The sequence below is a fragment of the Tetrao urogallus genome (genome assembly GCF_951394365.1).
Source record: "Tetrao urogallus genome assembly, chromosome: 17".
Lineage (NCBI taxonomy): Eukaryota > Metazoa > Chordata > Aves > Galliformes > Phasianidae > Tetrao > Tetrao urogallus.
In genome coordinates this window covers 932,865-948,316 of record NC_136830.1, presented here as the reverse complement: position 1 = coordinate 948,316, position 15,452 = coordinate 932,865, and the positions used below count along the sequence as shown (strand labels likewise).

Below are 15,452 nucleotides of genomic sequence, written 5' to 3'. Positions count from 1 at the left end.
TGGGACACTGTTTACCTGTATTCTTTGCTATTCTGCTCTAAATCACAGCAGTTTCTTGCAGTCCCGCCACATTTTTGTATTCCTAGCACTGTGTTTTCATAGCTCGTCATTCAGCTGAACAGCAGATGGGAGTTTCTGTACTGATGTTGAAGAAGCCCTAAATCAGTCAGATTTGCATCTACTCCTGTTCTGTTTACGTGGTTCTGTCAAGCAATACTGCTAATTCAAATAAGAAATGGACAAGGAATTTCTGATGACCCCTTCTCCCAGGCAGTAACAGGATGGGTATCCTGTGCTGCTGTAGTTTAACTCCAAAACTGCTGCTTCTCCACAGCAATGTTTTGTTCCGGGGCAACTGGAGCTGGCTCAGTGTGCAGCGAGCCGTGCTGTGCTCTGACTGGCCTTCTTGGCCGCTCTGTGTGGGACCACAGGGGCTTTCCCTGGGACGAGGAGGTGTCTGAATCTGCTTCTGCATGTGGCTGCGTGCAGCTGGCCACTGAGGCCACTTTACATTTGTGGTCCCTCTTGTCTCGCTCTTTGTCTTTCAGCTGTCAACAAACCTGATCATTCCGTTTCACTGTTATGGTGAAAGAGTGCTAAATATGCTGATGTGTAGTATTCTTGTCAGGAAAATATTCAAGTACTCATTAAAAAAATCATAAATAGTTGCATATGTAAATAACATAACTGTGTTTGATGGCTCTCTCTTGGTAGGAAAGCGTGGCTGACAGTGAGGGTGGTGTGTCTGACTCTCAGGTCCTCTCTCCTCCTGGTAGCTTCTGAAGCTTTACTAAGCTCAGTCCTTATTACGTATTAAAGTCCCAACTTTGAGATACTGACCTGCAGGAAGGCAGGTTTCCTCAGTCCTGCTGCTCACAGGACAACTTGCTTTATTGTAAAAGTCAAGGTCGTGACCAGAGGATCTGCCTGTGGGATTTAGCAGAGGGACGGACTGCAGTGACGGATTCTGTCTTCACGGAGAATGTGGGATTCTGCAGAAGCTCGCTGTTGAAGGTGGCACAGGGACGCTGGCTGATGGCCACGGCAGCCAAGGCCCTGGAGGAGGTAGGAAATGCTGCTTTTTCCGGTGCTTGGAATGTTGCTTTTGTTTCTTAAATAAGAAAGTTTGGAAGGAGAAACATCATTGCTCTGAAATCCGCTGCTCGAGAGGGGGCAGCACGAGGAACCTCCGGGGCTCCTAATCACCATTACCTGCCAGAAAAATGACTGAGTTATATAACTCATGCTCTAATAACAAGGATACCACCCCAAGTTTTGTGTAACGTTTAAGTATTTGCAGCTGCTGATGGCCTTTCATGTGCAGGAGGTTTGAAAGCTCCTGTGGTGCCGCTGCTGAATGCTGTTAAAAGGGGAAAAGAGTCCTTCTGGGGAGCTAACAGTCAGAAGTCTGTCGTCAGATGGCCGTTCTCATCTGCTGTCTCTGGCTGGAAGTTGTGCATGCTGAGAGGAGGGGAGGTGCAGGTGATTTGTAATGCGATATGTGGTCTTTCACCTCGGGCTAATTCTTTAACTGGTACTTTGGCTGGAAATAGTGGAATTACTATTAGCAGCAAGAGGTTTGCTCTGTTTGAAATAATTGTAGGGTTCACTTCAGTTCCTACTGTATACACCCACATTGCATACCCATTATCACAGCAGTCATAGACTGACAGCTTTGTTGGCATTTTCCACGTCTGTTTTGTACAAATTGTATTTTTGTTTTCTTTAAAGACTGCTTGAGGACATGATACAAAATTAAATTGATTCACATGCTTGACATTAAAATACCAAAAGTATGAAAAAAGAGGTGATATGAGTAAACAAAAGCAATGTTGTAGTTAAATTGCAAGTTGTTCATAAGCATAGAAGATCAGGAGCTCACCTGGACTGCAGGATGTATATCCTGGAAGTTACATTTTGTGTGCACTAAGCAGTGTGTGGGATGGCGCCCGCACTGCGAGATGTGGGCTCTGTCACTCAGAAGCTGAGATGTGTGTAAGTACTGTGCTGGCCCACAGCCAGAATATTCAGCATTTTACAGAAGTGAGTAAGTGGAGAAACAGCCTCTGTGCCACGAAATGAAACCGTTCTCGGGCGCATCCATGTTGTGATCAAACAGAGAACTGCTCCTGTTTGACAGAGGTGCTCAATGATATTTAACTTAAACCTGAAAAGTGCTGTCTTGCATCATGTGGAGAGGAACTTGTTTCAGGCGAAGTGCGCACACTGTTCACAAAGAATTAAACAGTCATAGAGAGGAGCTGCTTTACCCAAGTGTCTCTTGCAATTCATCTCTGGTTTACTTTCATTTGTTTGCTTGGGCTTTGCAAGCTGGTAATGATTTGCTGTCTCCTGAGGTAAGATTTCCTCTCTCTGTGTGAACTTGACACTGGAACTCTGTCAGTTTTCAATAAATGCACATACATACGCTCCCATAATATGCAGTGTTTCCAAATAGGCAGCACTGTGAGACACAGTACATTTGCAGCTTATGATTAAAATTAAGACTTAATAAGTGTTTATGCTTGGCTGGTGCCCAAAGAAGAGTAATTTTGTCTTAAAGCAGGTTCAGTCCATAAATAATGAGATCTGAACAGGCATTTATTTGTTCGTGATTGCATTTAAATCACCAATTATGAGTTACATGCACTTTTCTTGCCAGTTTGCCAGAAACATGTTAAAAGCTTTATTAATGTGGAAAAGAAAAAGGGTGTGTTTCCTTGTGGCCAGTTTTAGCCACCCAGGAACACTATTAACCTCAGGCAAAGGAAAATCTTTCTCCTATTAAGCAAAACCAATATAAACACAGAACTTCAAGTTTTAGGTTACAGATGTCAAAATACATGAAATAGTATTTATTTCTAAGGCTCAGTTGTCTAATGCAGGCAATCTCTGGAACTGTCAGTCTAGCACAGGCAGCTCACGCCCGATTGCCTTCTGCAGAAAAAATCCTCTTCTCTGCTTTCCTTTGTCCTTCGCAGGCTCAACCGTAGCCCTTGTAAGAGGTCTTTCCTTTTGAATCAAGGTAAAATAAAGGAGTGGCTTTTTAAGAATGACTCTTAACCTGCAGAGGTGCATTTATCCCAGTGCGTTCATCTTCCCTTGTTAACTAAAAGTTGCAGTCCTGGTTTCCTTGTAGTCTGGAAGATGATGCCCCACGGGGAGCCAGTGATGAAAGGCACAAGATGAGAGTGGGTCACCTCCATGTTTACAGCTGGTTTTCTCCAATAGCTAACTTGGTCATTATACTGATAGCAAGAAAGTTGCCAAGAGAAAAGAATCTTTTGTTAAGAGCACAGCTCCAAAGAAGCACAATTCCCAGATGCTCCAGCTTTGGTCTGTACACTGCAAGGCTCTGCTATAGCCTCCATCTGTCAAATCTGGAGAACAGTTTCCTGCTCCATTGCTAACTGGCTTTAGAAAATGCTCTGTATATTGTGTTTAGTACATCATTGACTTGCAGTCCTAGAGTGCAGCTGGCTTTTGGCAGGCTAGTTGACAATCTCTAGAAATAGGAAGATGTTCTGGCAAGCTTTGAACTAAAGGTATGGGATTGGAAAGCCATTGCAGCTGCTGCAGTCTTGATTGATGGTTCCCAGAGGAGCCATATTTGTTTAATACCTCATCTCAGATGCTTAAGGAAATTCACATGTCTTGGGCTGTCCAAAAGCACTATTGGGCCTTCGCACATTCTGAAATAATCCAGAGTGGCTGGTGATGCTGGATTTATCAAATATTTGAAGTCCTTTACTTTTATGAGATAATGTAGGCTGTTGCTTATTTAATTAAAATAAAAGATCACCTCAGTGATTAAGTATGTGTCTGAGAAAGATATATATATATACGTGTGTGTGTGTGTGTGTGAAAAACTTGCTTCCAGGAGCATCAGGTCTTTCTTCATAGTTCCAAGCTCAAGTTCAGCCCCAAGTAAAGCATTTCTGTGTCAGGCAAGAGACTGAAGACCTTGCAGTGCCAAACTGCAAAGGCAGACTCCCTGATCTCGCCTGCCATCATCCTGCGGTGGAGATGAGCTACTTCTCTGGCACAAGAAAGACTTTTGCCCCACTTTTTTAAAGACAAACCCATAATTCATTGCCTTCAGCGCAAGAAAAAGTGGGGGCTGCTACACAGACAGAGAACAGGTGTTAAGGACAGAATTACCTGACCCTGTTCAAAGCAGGGTCAGACAGCACTGTGGTACAAATACCAGGATGCTGTCGGTGCTCCAGCCTGCACTGAGCAGATGATTTGGGGTGTTAAGTTCTGCTAGTGCAGTCAACCAGTGAAGGAAAATCCACTTCAGATATATACGGTGGCTGTACCTCCACACAAGCTCTGTATTGCCACGCAGAACAGAAGAGACAACAGAAGTGTCCACAACTGAACATAACAGAAAAACTTCACTACAAAGACAGAGAAAGGGGAAGGAAGCAGGGAAGTGTTTTCAGACTAAGCTGTCTGCGTTCTTACCTGCTGTAATGCACATCACCTGCTCTAAGGAAAGAAGTCAGAAGAGGTAACAGAACAGTGGAAGATGAAGTTACCTCCTAGCACTTCTGTCTGGTCTTTCATAAAACTGCTCACCTGTAGATTCCCCTACAGCTTCAATTTAACATGTATTCCCCCGTTTCCTCCAGACAGCTTATTACTGGGAGTACTTACACTAGCCTTAAAAACACAAGTCTTTTAAGGTGATTAGCAGCAGAATTTCGACCTGGAGCATGACCAAATACTCTTGTTTTCCTGATGTCAGGTTCAGGTTTTGGAGCTACCATCCAAGACGTCAGTCTGTACCTTGAAGCCAGAGATGGGTGCCAAGCTGGGCATGCCCATGTGTCTGAAGTTATGGCAGGTAAGGCAAGAGTGCCTGCTAATTGTGAAATGTTTTCCCTGTGATTCATTTTATGTGAAGCACATGAATCTTTCTTCACTTGGATTTTGATTTATTATCAAACCAATCAAGTAATTATACTATTAAAGGGGGGAAAGATTTGTGAACATCGTTAATGTAACTTTCAGAGCTCTCCAAGCTTTAATGGAAGATTTGCAAATACTTAGGGAAGGCTTTATATCCTTAGGATAGGCACAGTTTTTGCATCAATCAAGAGGAAAAATGAGTGACTTACTGAAGCCAGTTGTTTGATACAGCTTCTCGCCTTATTAATGACGAGAAACGATTGGGTTACTTAAAGACAGTGATTGTAGTGGCAGGCTACGTTCACTTTAATGCCCCCAGGGTAAGGAAGCACTCTATGAACATTCCTGTTACCAGCATACAATAGGAACAGATATTTATGGTTGTACTGGCTTTGAACTAAAAGGTAAACAAAAACAGCTAATTAAAACAACAAAACAAAAAATAAACAACAGAAAAGTACATTTGCAGAGCACTTTGCCAGCAATGCTTACGGGATGTCAGCAGGGAAAGGCAAGTAGCACAGGAAGGTGGCAGCAGAGAAAGGAGTTCAAGTGGTGGGCTTTAAATCCCCAAAAATTAGTTGCAATGCAGACTCCCTGCTTTACTCCCTGACCGCTGACAGTTACAGGTGTGCAGCACCATCTGAGTTGATTTCACCTACATGATTCCCTTCAGTTCCATCTGAAGATCTGTGTTGGTTTCAGCTGCACAAAGTACTGATCCGCTGCGCATTTGAGGCACCGCTGTCTTCACTCGGGGCCTGAACTGGGTGAAGTCCAGAGGAATTCAGTTGCTGGTATCAAGGAAAAGTAGGAGAGGCCACAGTGTAAGTCCCATGGAGGAATAGCTAGGGGGGAAAAGGCAAGTAGACTAATTAGGTTTTCATTAAACAAAGTTTATTCTAAAAAGGCAGTCGGTACTCAAGGAAATGAACGTGGCTTTCTGTGGCCTGGACGTATTTTAACAAGATGAAGATAATTGAGGGAAAGTACAGTGTTTAAAACCTTGTTGCCCGTACAAGGAGTTCTCTTTCTCACCATGCTTCCCACATGAACTAGTCTGCTGATCCTCTAGGAAGCAGAGCAGGTGCAGAGTCTTGTTTTTAAGTAAGTTTTCAATTCTATTGGCAGTAGGGATGAAGGATAAGACTGGGAATTGGGAGAGGTGAGTTACTCTGTGCAAACTAAAACTTTGGTAAGTTACCACAACTTCCTAGACTGCAACAGACAAGGACAGCTGCAGTCTCACATTTATTCTTTTATTCTTTTTTTTTTTTTTTTAAATTCTTTTACAAAGGTGTTGAACTCAGTTCACAGGCACAGGAGAGGAGGATGCTCTTTAAGGGCAAGTAATTATTTGGAGCACCAAGTGCTGCTTTGTGTTCTGTTTTGTGGTTCCCTAAGTGGGCCATGAGTAACCCTGTAACCATGAAGCAGGACGCCAGCTAACCCAGCTGCACCCTTCCTGATCAGAGGCAGCTCAGGGTCTTACAGGCAGTAGCATGAGCTGGGAACTCTCATATACACAGTGGACCTGAGATGAAGCTTGTGTTAGGCTTGTGGATCAAGCCACGCTCGCTGCTTCTAAGCGGTTTAAAAGATATCAACATTTTATTTTGTTCTGAAACTTTTTCTTTCCTCTCATTTGACTCTAAGTCTGTCCTTCACTTATTCAGTGCCTCATTCACTTTTTTCTTTTCTCTTTTGAAGACTCACAATCTTGAATACGTTGTTCCTTCAGCTTCACACCTTTCTGCTATTACTAATTGGGTGGGGTAAGGATTTGCAGGAGTAAATGTGGCCTTCCCTTCATTTTCTGTACTGTGGGGAAGGCATCGTCTTGCGTAAGGGCACAAACAAAATAATTCAGTGGGAACAATACATGTAGAAACTGGAAATGCAGAGTTATTACTTTATATAAACTATAGCAATTATTCTTGTTGAGCTGACAGCAGATCACCTTCTCTTCCTTCCTTGACAGTTATCCAAATGCAACATCGAACTGCTCTGTTTAGGAAGAATGATGATTTGTACTTTAAATTTTCCACTGACACCAGAACATGGCTGGCAAAGTCATCTCTCCAGAAGTGTCCATTATGTACAGCTGAAATAAGTGGGCTGTTGTGAAGCACTGCTTGATAAGGCCAGGCATCAGACTGAGAGCTTCTCCAATCTTTCAATAGCTGTTATTAAGTTCAGGTATATGTATTCATTAAAGTATTACACGCTCGAGCATGTCAGGAGGAACTACAGGAGCCCTTGCTTTCACAGAAAAAAACACTTTTTAAAACAGACCAATCTCTCACTGCAAATTCCATTTCTGAAGTTAAGTTGAGATACCTGCAGCAGAAAGAGAAATGTTTCTGCTGGCCATTTGCTGTGATGCTGGGCACCCACTGTGAGATGGGGAGCACCCACAACACTTGGCCTCCCTGTTTTGAGGCAGAAAACCCAGCTCTGCCCATCCCAATCTTGTTTTGTTGGATGAGGAAAGTCTGACCATCCAAGAAGAGCTTCAAGAAGAGCAGTGTGCTCACAGAAGAGCACTACAGTAACAGCTCTTCTCAGTTTTTCTGTCCAAACTGGGGGCTTTCTTAAACTTAATGTACCTATAAAATACTTTGTTGTTTTTTTTTAAATTAAAATTCATTTTATTTCAGATTTTTATTCTTTTCTTTACCCCAACGTTTAAAAAAAAGAGCACTCTCCATCCAAAATACCTAACATTTAACACTGTGAACTTGCATATATTTGACAGTTATTCTTTGCTCTGATGTTATTTTAACAAATTAAAAAAAAAAAAGGATTGTGCCCACATGTGGCCAAAGCAAGGCCCCTGCCTCTTCCAAAGAAAAGGAACCCTGAAGTAAGGAGTGAGACTCGTACAGGATCTGAGGTGGGGGCAGACCTGCTTTGTTTCCTTATTTTAAGGAGCAGTTTTGTTCCCTGCGTGGTAAGATTTATTCCTTGTTTAAATGTTTCTTTGGGCTGGATAAATCTGAAAAAGAACGCAGTGCTTTTACTCAGCAGCTTTATTTCCCAGACCACCCATCTCTTGTTGGTTAAATTCCCCCTGGAAGAAATAATCACCCGTGGGAGAGCAGGCTGGGCCATTAATAGAGGTGGTGAGCTGTTGGTCAGTGCAGGCTTGTAGCACACCACTGGCAGCAAGTCCATTTGAAGAACCTCATTCAATCATGCCATGCCAGTGACAACTATTTCTTTATAAACATCCTTTAACTTGAGTTTGTTTCCAACACTAAACAACAGATTGTAGGATCAGGACAGGTTTGGAAATAACGGAATAAGCTCTGGGATGCGTTTCTTAGGTTGGTGTCCCTGCAGGAGGTGGTCATCATCCCAGTGTCTGTTTGGTGCGTTGTCTCTCTCCTATTAAAAAAAAACCCGGCAACAGATGCTTGTTATTTAGTTGCTTTTCATTCGGGATTTGCATCTTCACTCACGCAGCCCGTTGGTGCTTACAGGGTCATTAGTCTTTGGCTGGAGCGATGATGAATATTTTCCTTAAGTGTGACATGTAATCCAGTAATGTTCCCCTCTTTGAGTTATTTCAGAGGCTTAAATAAATTAGGTGTCTGCCCAGGGTGCCGTGCCCTTTGGCCTGTGACATCATTAATCAAAATAGCCTTCAGTTGGTTACACTGGGACTCGGGCGCCTGTTAACCCCTTGGTGGCTCGCCCAGAGGTCTCTGAAGAGGTTTGGTGTCCAGCCTGATGTGCTGCAGTGCCTGCAGTCCCTGTGAGCAGCCGTGCTTTGGCAGCGTGCAGCTGCACTGGCGCGTGGCTCTTCTCAGTGCCCGCACGGTCCTGCACAGCTCGATGCTGAGTCAGTTGCTCTATTTATTTTTCTATTTCTTATTTTTTTTAACAATTGCAATGAACTTTAGGCCACGAGTTAAAGCTTCAGAAACTTCAGGCAGTCTTTTTGCAAGCGATGTACAGGGCTATAGATTGGACTTTCAGTAATCTTCTGTGTGTGAGTATAATATACATGCATGCATTAGATATCTGCTACATGCATCAAGTATAAAATGTTACGTGTTGATACAGAAGCTGAGTGCTTGTCAGCAGTTGCTGGTAACGCTGTTAGTAAAAGTGGTGGAAACACAGAGATGTGCCCTTACTGGTGGCACTGGCAGTTAGACTTCTAAACTCTTCTCTATTACATCTGTCAGCATTTTCATTTACTTTCTCGATGCTTGATCTAATAAAACCTAGTTGGAGGTGAGAATTTCACAAACAGACTGCTCACTTTTCAAACAGTTTTATTTTTCTCTTGGTCAGGGCAGCTGTGGTTCACAACCGTCGCTCCTGGCCGGCTATGAAGATGGATCGGTGCTCCTTTGGAATTTGTCAACGGGAAAAGTGTTGAGCCAACTTATTTGCCACCAGGAGCCGGTGATGAGCCTTGACTTTGACTCAGAGAAGGCCAAAGGGATCTCGGGCTCATCCGAAAAGGTGCTTAGCATCTGGAGCCTCAATGAGCAACAGAACCTGCAGGTCAGTGCCGCTGGCCCTTCAGTGTCATTTATCCCACTTTGCACTAACAGTTTGATAGACTAAAAAATTATTTAGTCATGGAGAAGAGTTGTTGCAGACCTCTAGCTAATTAATCACAGACTGGTTAGAATGCTTGTGCTATGTGCCTAGACTTAACAAAGGACGGTGAGGATTTAAAAAAAAAAAAGGCTCTCACATGTTTCTGGTTTTACTGAAGTTGCAGCAGGCGTGCAGGCCTAGCATTTCTCAAACCATTGCCTCCATGTCTTCATTTATCACGTTAGTAGTATCCAGCTCTCAGAACGTCTCAAACATTATAAATGACTTACAAAAATGAGAAACAAAGGATTGCTTTTCCAGAGGTTCTGCTTGAATGGATAGAGTTTTCCTTTTGCTGTGGAGAAAGACAGAACATTGCATGAGATACCTGACAAACTGAAAGAACAGGCATAGCCTGGCTAAGAGGATGCGAGGTGTAGGCAGCTGGCTTCCCTTTGCACTTCTAGCACGCTAGCTGGAGACAGGGAAAGAATAAGTTCATATTGGTTTATGTAGGTTTATGCCTGAGCTATATGCACCTGGAGTGGCAGGTTTAGGGCTAGGTCTCGTAATCACCACCAGTTCAGTCTCTGCTCGTGAATGGCAATAAATATTGCTTAATCTAGACAACTTAAGCAAGTGTTCCAACATTGCCAAGGGGTTAAGGAGGTTTTAAGTAGGTGTGGAAACAAATTGTGTAAATAAAGGCTCTTGAAAGTGAAAATGGCCCATCCATTGCCCCTGCACTGCTGAGCGCTTTATTTTATGCAGTTGTTGATAAGGCAGTTGTTCCCTGAACACACATTGCCACTGTGTGCCCCTGTGTATCTCTTCAGAACAATTGGGTGCATGGATTCAAGGAAGAAACAACTGCTCTTAGCGCTTGCAGCTCTTGTAGATTTTGTGAGGTAGCGTGATGAGTTGATGCCATTTTCTGAACAGTTACAAGAACAGCAATTCCCCGGGCGTTTGGCAGGGACATTTTGTGGGGACGCCGTCAAGAGCCGCGATCTGATCACCACAGAACTGACGGATCAGCACGGCGCTAGCATTCAGTACGTGCTTTACACATACACCCAACTGAGGTGCCGTTCGCAGCACACAGAGCTCACCAGGTGCTGAGGAGAAAGCCAACTTTAATATGCAGTTAGCCACGAAATAGGAGAGGCACTCTGGATTCGGAATGAGAAGCAATGAAGTAGCAAGTGAATGTGATTAAAGCAGAGTTTAACAAGTCTGGTGCATAGCTGTCCTAGTTGGGCTTTGTCACGTTTGCCCCCACAGCCCACACCTGGAGTCCATTGCTCAGGGAAGCTGAAGGACAGTGAGTAGGCAAGGCTCAGTAAGAGACCTGGTATTGAGCCTGGATTTCTAGAAATCTGACACCATGACAGGTTTCTTTAAGATTCGGATACTTGCTGTTGGAAAGGAAGTCATTCCTTCCTATTAATTATAGCAGGGCATTCAAAGAAAATCCTGCTCTTCACAGCACGTTACACTTATGAGTTAATTGTAATGCAGGGTAGGACTCGGGGAAAAATAACAAGTTGTTCACCTGAAATATTGCAGTTGTTTTCCACAGAGCGCTCACGGTCAGTTACGCCTTCAGAGCATCACACTGATGGCCGTATTTCTCAGGAGAAATTTAAATGCCAAATGTTGTAACCCATAAGTAATGCCTTGGTGCTTCGTGCGTGGTGTGAATTCCCCAATAAAGTGCATCTTTCATGTGAGCACTACAGGCTGTCAAGGACATAGCTTGTGGGGTTTTTTCTCTACTATTACATTAATAATAAAAACCAGATGGGGACTTTTCTTTTTTGGCATTCCAGTTACCTGAGGTAATGGTAGATGGTGGAAAGCCACTCAGTGGCACGTTATTTTTATTCTAAAAGGTTTTAATAAGTAAACGTGGTGCATAGCTATCTGCTGTTGGAGAAATAATGATGCAATGATGGTACTTCAGCTCTGTTTTAAGTGGCAGCGTTCCAGTGTGTCAGTGAATAGATGATGAAGGTACTTCATCATTTATCGCTATGGGGAAAGTGGTGCATTGTCTTGTACAAGAAAATTGCTGAAATCATCTCTGTCAGCAGATGACTGGATTGGTTATGAGCCTTCTGATTTGGCTGAGATAGTATAATTAAGTGGTTACATTTGTGATGGAAAGTAGGAGGTAAACAGCTTCCACAGGTGAATAAACGAAGCAGAACTAAAATCCAGTCATCAAAGGAGCACTCGACTTTTATGGGGCAAGAAAGAAAATTCTATGAAAGCTGCAGTGTAGGTAAGCATGCAGGTTCTGTTGGTCGGGTTACCGAGGTTTTTCCCTTAAATGCTAAAGTTGAAGTTGCTGCTGTATTTGCTACTTCTTAAAAAAACAGCTCAAACACATAATTTGGGTGTAGGAGAGGCTGATTTTAATAAGAAAAATCGTAGATGGCAAGTGTTGAGGAAAGGAGAGGTGGATATCTGGTCTCAGCATGTCAGAATTTCTTCATGAATCTGCCAGTAGATACAAGTGTCCTTGGCCACGACTGGCTGGAAGCAGCTCACCTGTTCGTGGCTTTGTTTTCTTAATTCTAAATTAGCTTTCTGATTAGGAAACAATGTTGGTATGTATTTGGCTACAGTGTTTGCCTGTTACTGACGCTGTGGCCACATCCTGGCAACAGGATTTCACCCGGCTGCAAAAACCTTGAGCAAGTTGTTCTCTGTTTTTCCTCTCTCACCTCCTGGATTTGCAAATTGTGCACAAATGCCCACTGTTCCCTCATGTTCCATAGCCAAAAGGCATCTCCATTATAGGCTTCATTTTCAAGTTGTAGCGTGCTGCTGACATGCAATTTCACCCAGTCGTCCTGATTTTGCTGTATGGATCTCACCTACATAATTGACAGTAATGATGGGAAGCACCACACCCAGGACTGGCTATAGCCATTAGCTAATAATCTCAGTTACAGAGAAAGGCCCATCTCACTTCCAGCTGCCAAGCCGGTGATGTAACAGCTCCTCCCCTTCCAGTAGACACATGGCAACGAAAATCCCACTGAAGCTATGAGATATTACTGCAACTGGGGAGTTTGGAAGTATCTACCAGCAAAAAGCACAAGTTCTGCAGTAGCAGCGCTGCAAGGAGGCCCACAGACAGCCTCCTACCACTGAACAGGCTTAGCAAAACTCGCTGTCCCTTGTGAATTGGTTGAAGACACACTTGTCCTTTAGAGGACTGCATGGAGAAGGCAAGAAGCAGTCACATGTCGTTTGGTCTTTTTCTCAGTGAGGTGCACGCCTTGCTGCTTGAGCCGGGCACTTGTTACGTCGCTGAGAAGTAACTGCTTCCAGCTTTGCTCCTGGAAAATGCCAGTATGCCTTCAGTTGCATGTGAAAGCAACTCTGATGTGTGGCTGGAGTTTCAGTTTTCTGAATTCTGTGTTACAGTTAACACAGCCTGAAATTAATACGTGCTGCTATCCTGTACTACAGTCCCGTAACATCCTGGAATGTTCATCTTGAGGGGAAGTTACTCAGATAAAAATGTGCTTTTAAGTCCCTTTTCCTGAAAACAATAGATAACATGCATTGCATTAGATTAAGCTTTGCTTCAAGAGATGGTTGTTACACATTTAGTCCTAAGAAGACAGCAGCATGTGTCATTTCTAAATGTAATCCCTAGTTGTGCTTACAAATAACCACAAGTCGAGATCAGCATACACTTAAAAAGGTGTCTTCCCATTGTGACAAAGCTGGGCTATTTCAACACAAGCTGCCTGTGGGACAGACTGCTGACTAATGTAAGTTACCTGAGGTGAGAACAGCACAACTGTATGACGTGGGGCTTTTCTGGTGTTTCAGGGGAAGTTCGTGACAGTGAAGCAAGCTTTTCTTTTCAAGGGCTGTGCCCAGTGAGTCAAGAATGAAGTTTATTACCTTTCAATTTAATTGTGCCCCTCGGAAACTTGTGCTGCAGTAGTCTGCAAGCAGAAACAAAAGACTTCAAGGTAGAAATCAATAACTTGTTTGTAATCCCCTTCTTGGAATTTGCTGTAAATAAGTCCCTTGGGGAGAGGCACTGGAACTACAGCTTTCCTGACCCTGTAACGTAATTCCTGGAAGCATTCCTTTCTCAAGAATCTGGTAAATACTGCTACAGCTTACTGGGGCTTTTGTGAGGGGTTACAGTAGTAGAAATAAGTAGCGGGTAGTTTAAAGGACAGTTCAGAATCTCAGCATGGGAATATTGCAAGAGAGGGGAAGATATTTGGCCAGAGCTCTGAACGTTGCCACTCATGAAAGAAGAGCTGGAAGGGCAAAGCTGCGCAGTCTGATTCTCAGTCTCAGACCCTTGCGCCACAGCTTCACTTGTGACCAAATGTAAACAGCTTTAAATGCAATACAAATTAAAAACACACAAGGAACATTCAGGGAATGGCGCTGGAGATAGTTAAGGTCAAGTTAAGTTAACTGTTCTCATTAATGCTTTATCTGCCGTGTGATGAAAAGCATCTGTGTGATGCCAGTGTGCGTACGGGTGAATGGTCTACCTTCAAAATCCCAGAAGGTTCTATCTTCTTCTGCTTGCCTGAAACGATCAGAGCTCATCTATGACTTTCTCACACAGGTTCAGAAAACGCACAGACTTGTCAATGCTGGCATATCTGATATCACCATCCGTCCAGACAAGAAGATTTTAGCAACAGCAGGGTGGGATCATCGCATCAGGATCTTTGGCTGGAAAAAACTGAAGCCCTTAGCAGTGCTGGACTACCACACCGCAACTGTCCATTCTGTGTCCTTCTCAGACCACAGCAGCCCCACTGACAGACTGCTGGCAGCTGGTGCAAAGGATCACCGCATCAGCATCTGGTCCATATACACTCAGACATGACACGTTTGCATTGTCATGCACTGGGAAGTAGGATCGATGAAGCCATTCCTTACACAGTACCTCAAACCTGGACCTGGTGAAGTAGTAGAACTTTTTTCCAGGCAGAGGTGAGTGTCTGGAAATTGCTAGATTAAAATTCTGTGCTGACTGTTCATGTGGAAAGTTCCATCTCCCATGGAGGGGAGTTGACTTCTAAAACTTACAACAGGCGGAGCAAGGCCAGTCATGAACAGTGACAGAGGACGAGTTGCTGAGTTCTGCTGCAGGTTTTGCAACAGCTTTTTCTTTGGCATATTGCTAAAATACCTTGGGCCAATTTCTGGAAAAAGAACTGGAATTTCTCAGCCTTCTGTGGGAGCAGAATGTCTCTGTTCGTAAGTCACTTGTGTATCTAACAGTCTGTATCAGTGTAAAATACCTCTCTTCTGTGAGAACTTACACCCATTAAACCAGCTCCAGTGGTTTTTCATTGTCAGTTACTTTTTCTTCCCTGTAAGTGAAAGGCTATCAGAGCAGCCTTGATTTGTTCGCACTTCTGTCAGTTTCTAACTTAAACCAACAGCCAGGAATGTGACTTGGGACGGCCTTTGGCATTTATGAATTTCATTATGTCTCCCGTCACCTCAAGTCTCACAATTAATCACAAGAAGAAAAGGGGAAAAATAACCTTCCCCTGCACTGCACTGCAAAGCTATGTAAAGCCTTTTACAGAGCCAGTGCTAAATCCTTTCCATGGACTGACTAGCTGAAGGATTTAAACTCAGCAATCCAATTAGCGCCTTCTCCTTGGAGAGTTAGGGTAAGTTTCAGCATGGCAAGGCTGGGATTCAGCTACACGACTCACATTAACATGTAGGGGAATTTCATGGATAAATCCTTACCCACACGGTGCAGATGGATCCGTTAACTTGTCATCTCCATGGTCACAGAAGCTGAAATTCTTTCACGAAGGAGGGTTTTTCTGAATGGTGAAGCATTAGCATTCTCTGACTGCACCAAGAAGATCTTTGTGAACAGACTGTCCTGCGTTGGTCCCTTTGAAGTCACACAACTGCAGCTGTCCCATGGAAGCACTCAGCTGATGCCA

General features: G+C 43.6%; 1 protein-coding gene across 1 annotated transcript in view; it reads left to right on the top strand.

The window, feature by feature from the left end:
• GNB1L (G protein subunit beta 1 like) overlaps positions 1 to 14,365 on the top strand; it is a gene marked incomplete at both ends in the record, with an annotated part of 34,429 nt that extends 20,064 nt beyond the window's left edge. The window contains 4 exon segments of the mRNA XM_079543766.1: positions 903 to 1,065; positions 4,754 to 4,852; positions 9,223 to 9,438; positions 14,099 to 14,365. Coding sequence (XP_079399892.1) covers positions 903 to 1,065; positions 4,754 to 4,852; positions 9,223 to 9,438; positions 14,099 to 14,365 — 745 coding nt within the window.
• Positions 14,366 to 15,452: the final 1,087 nt, after the last annotated feature.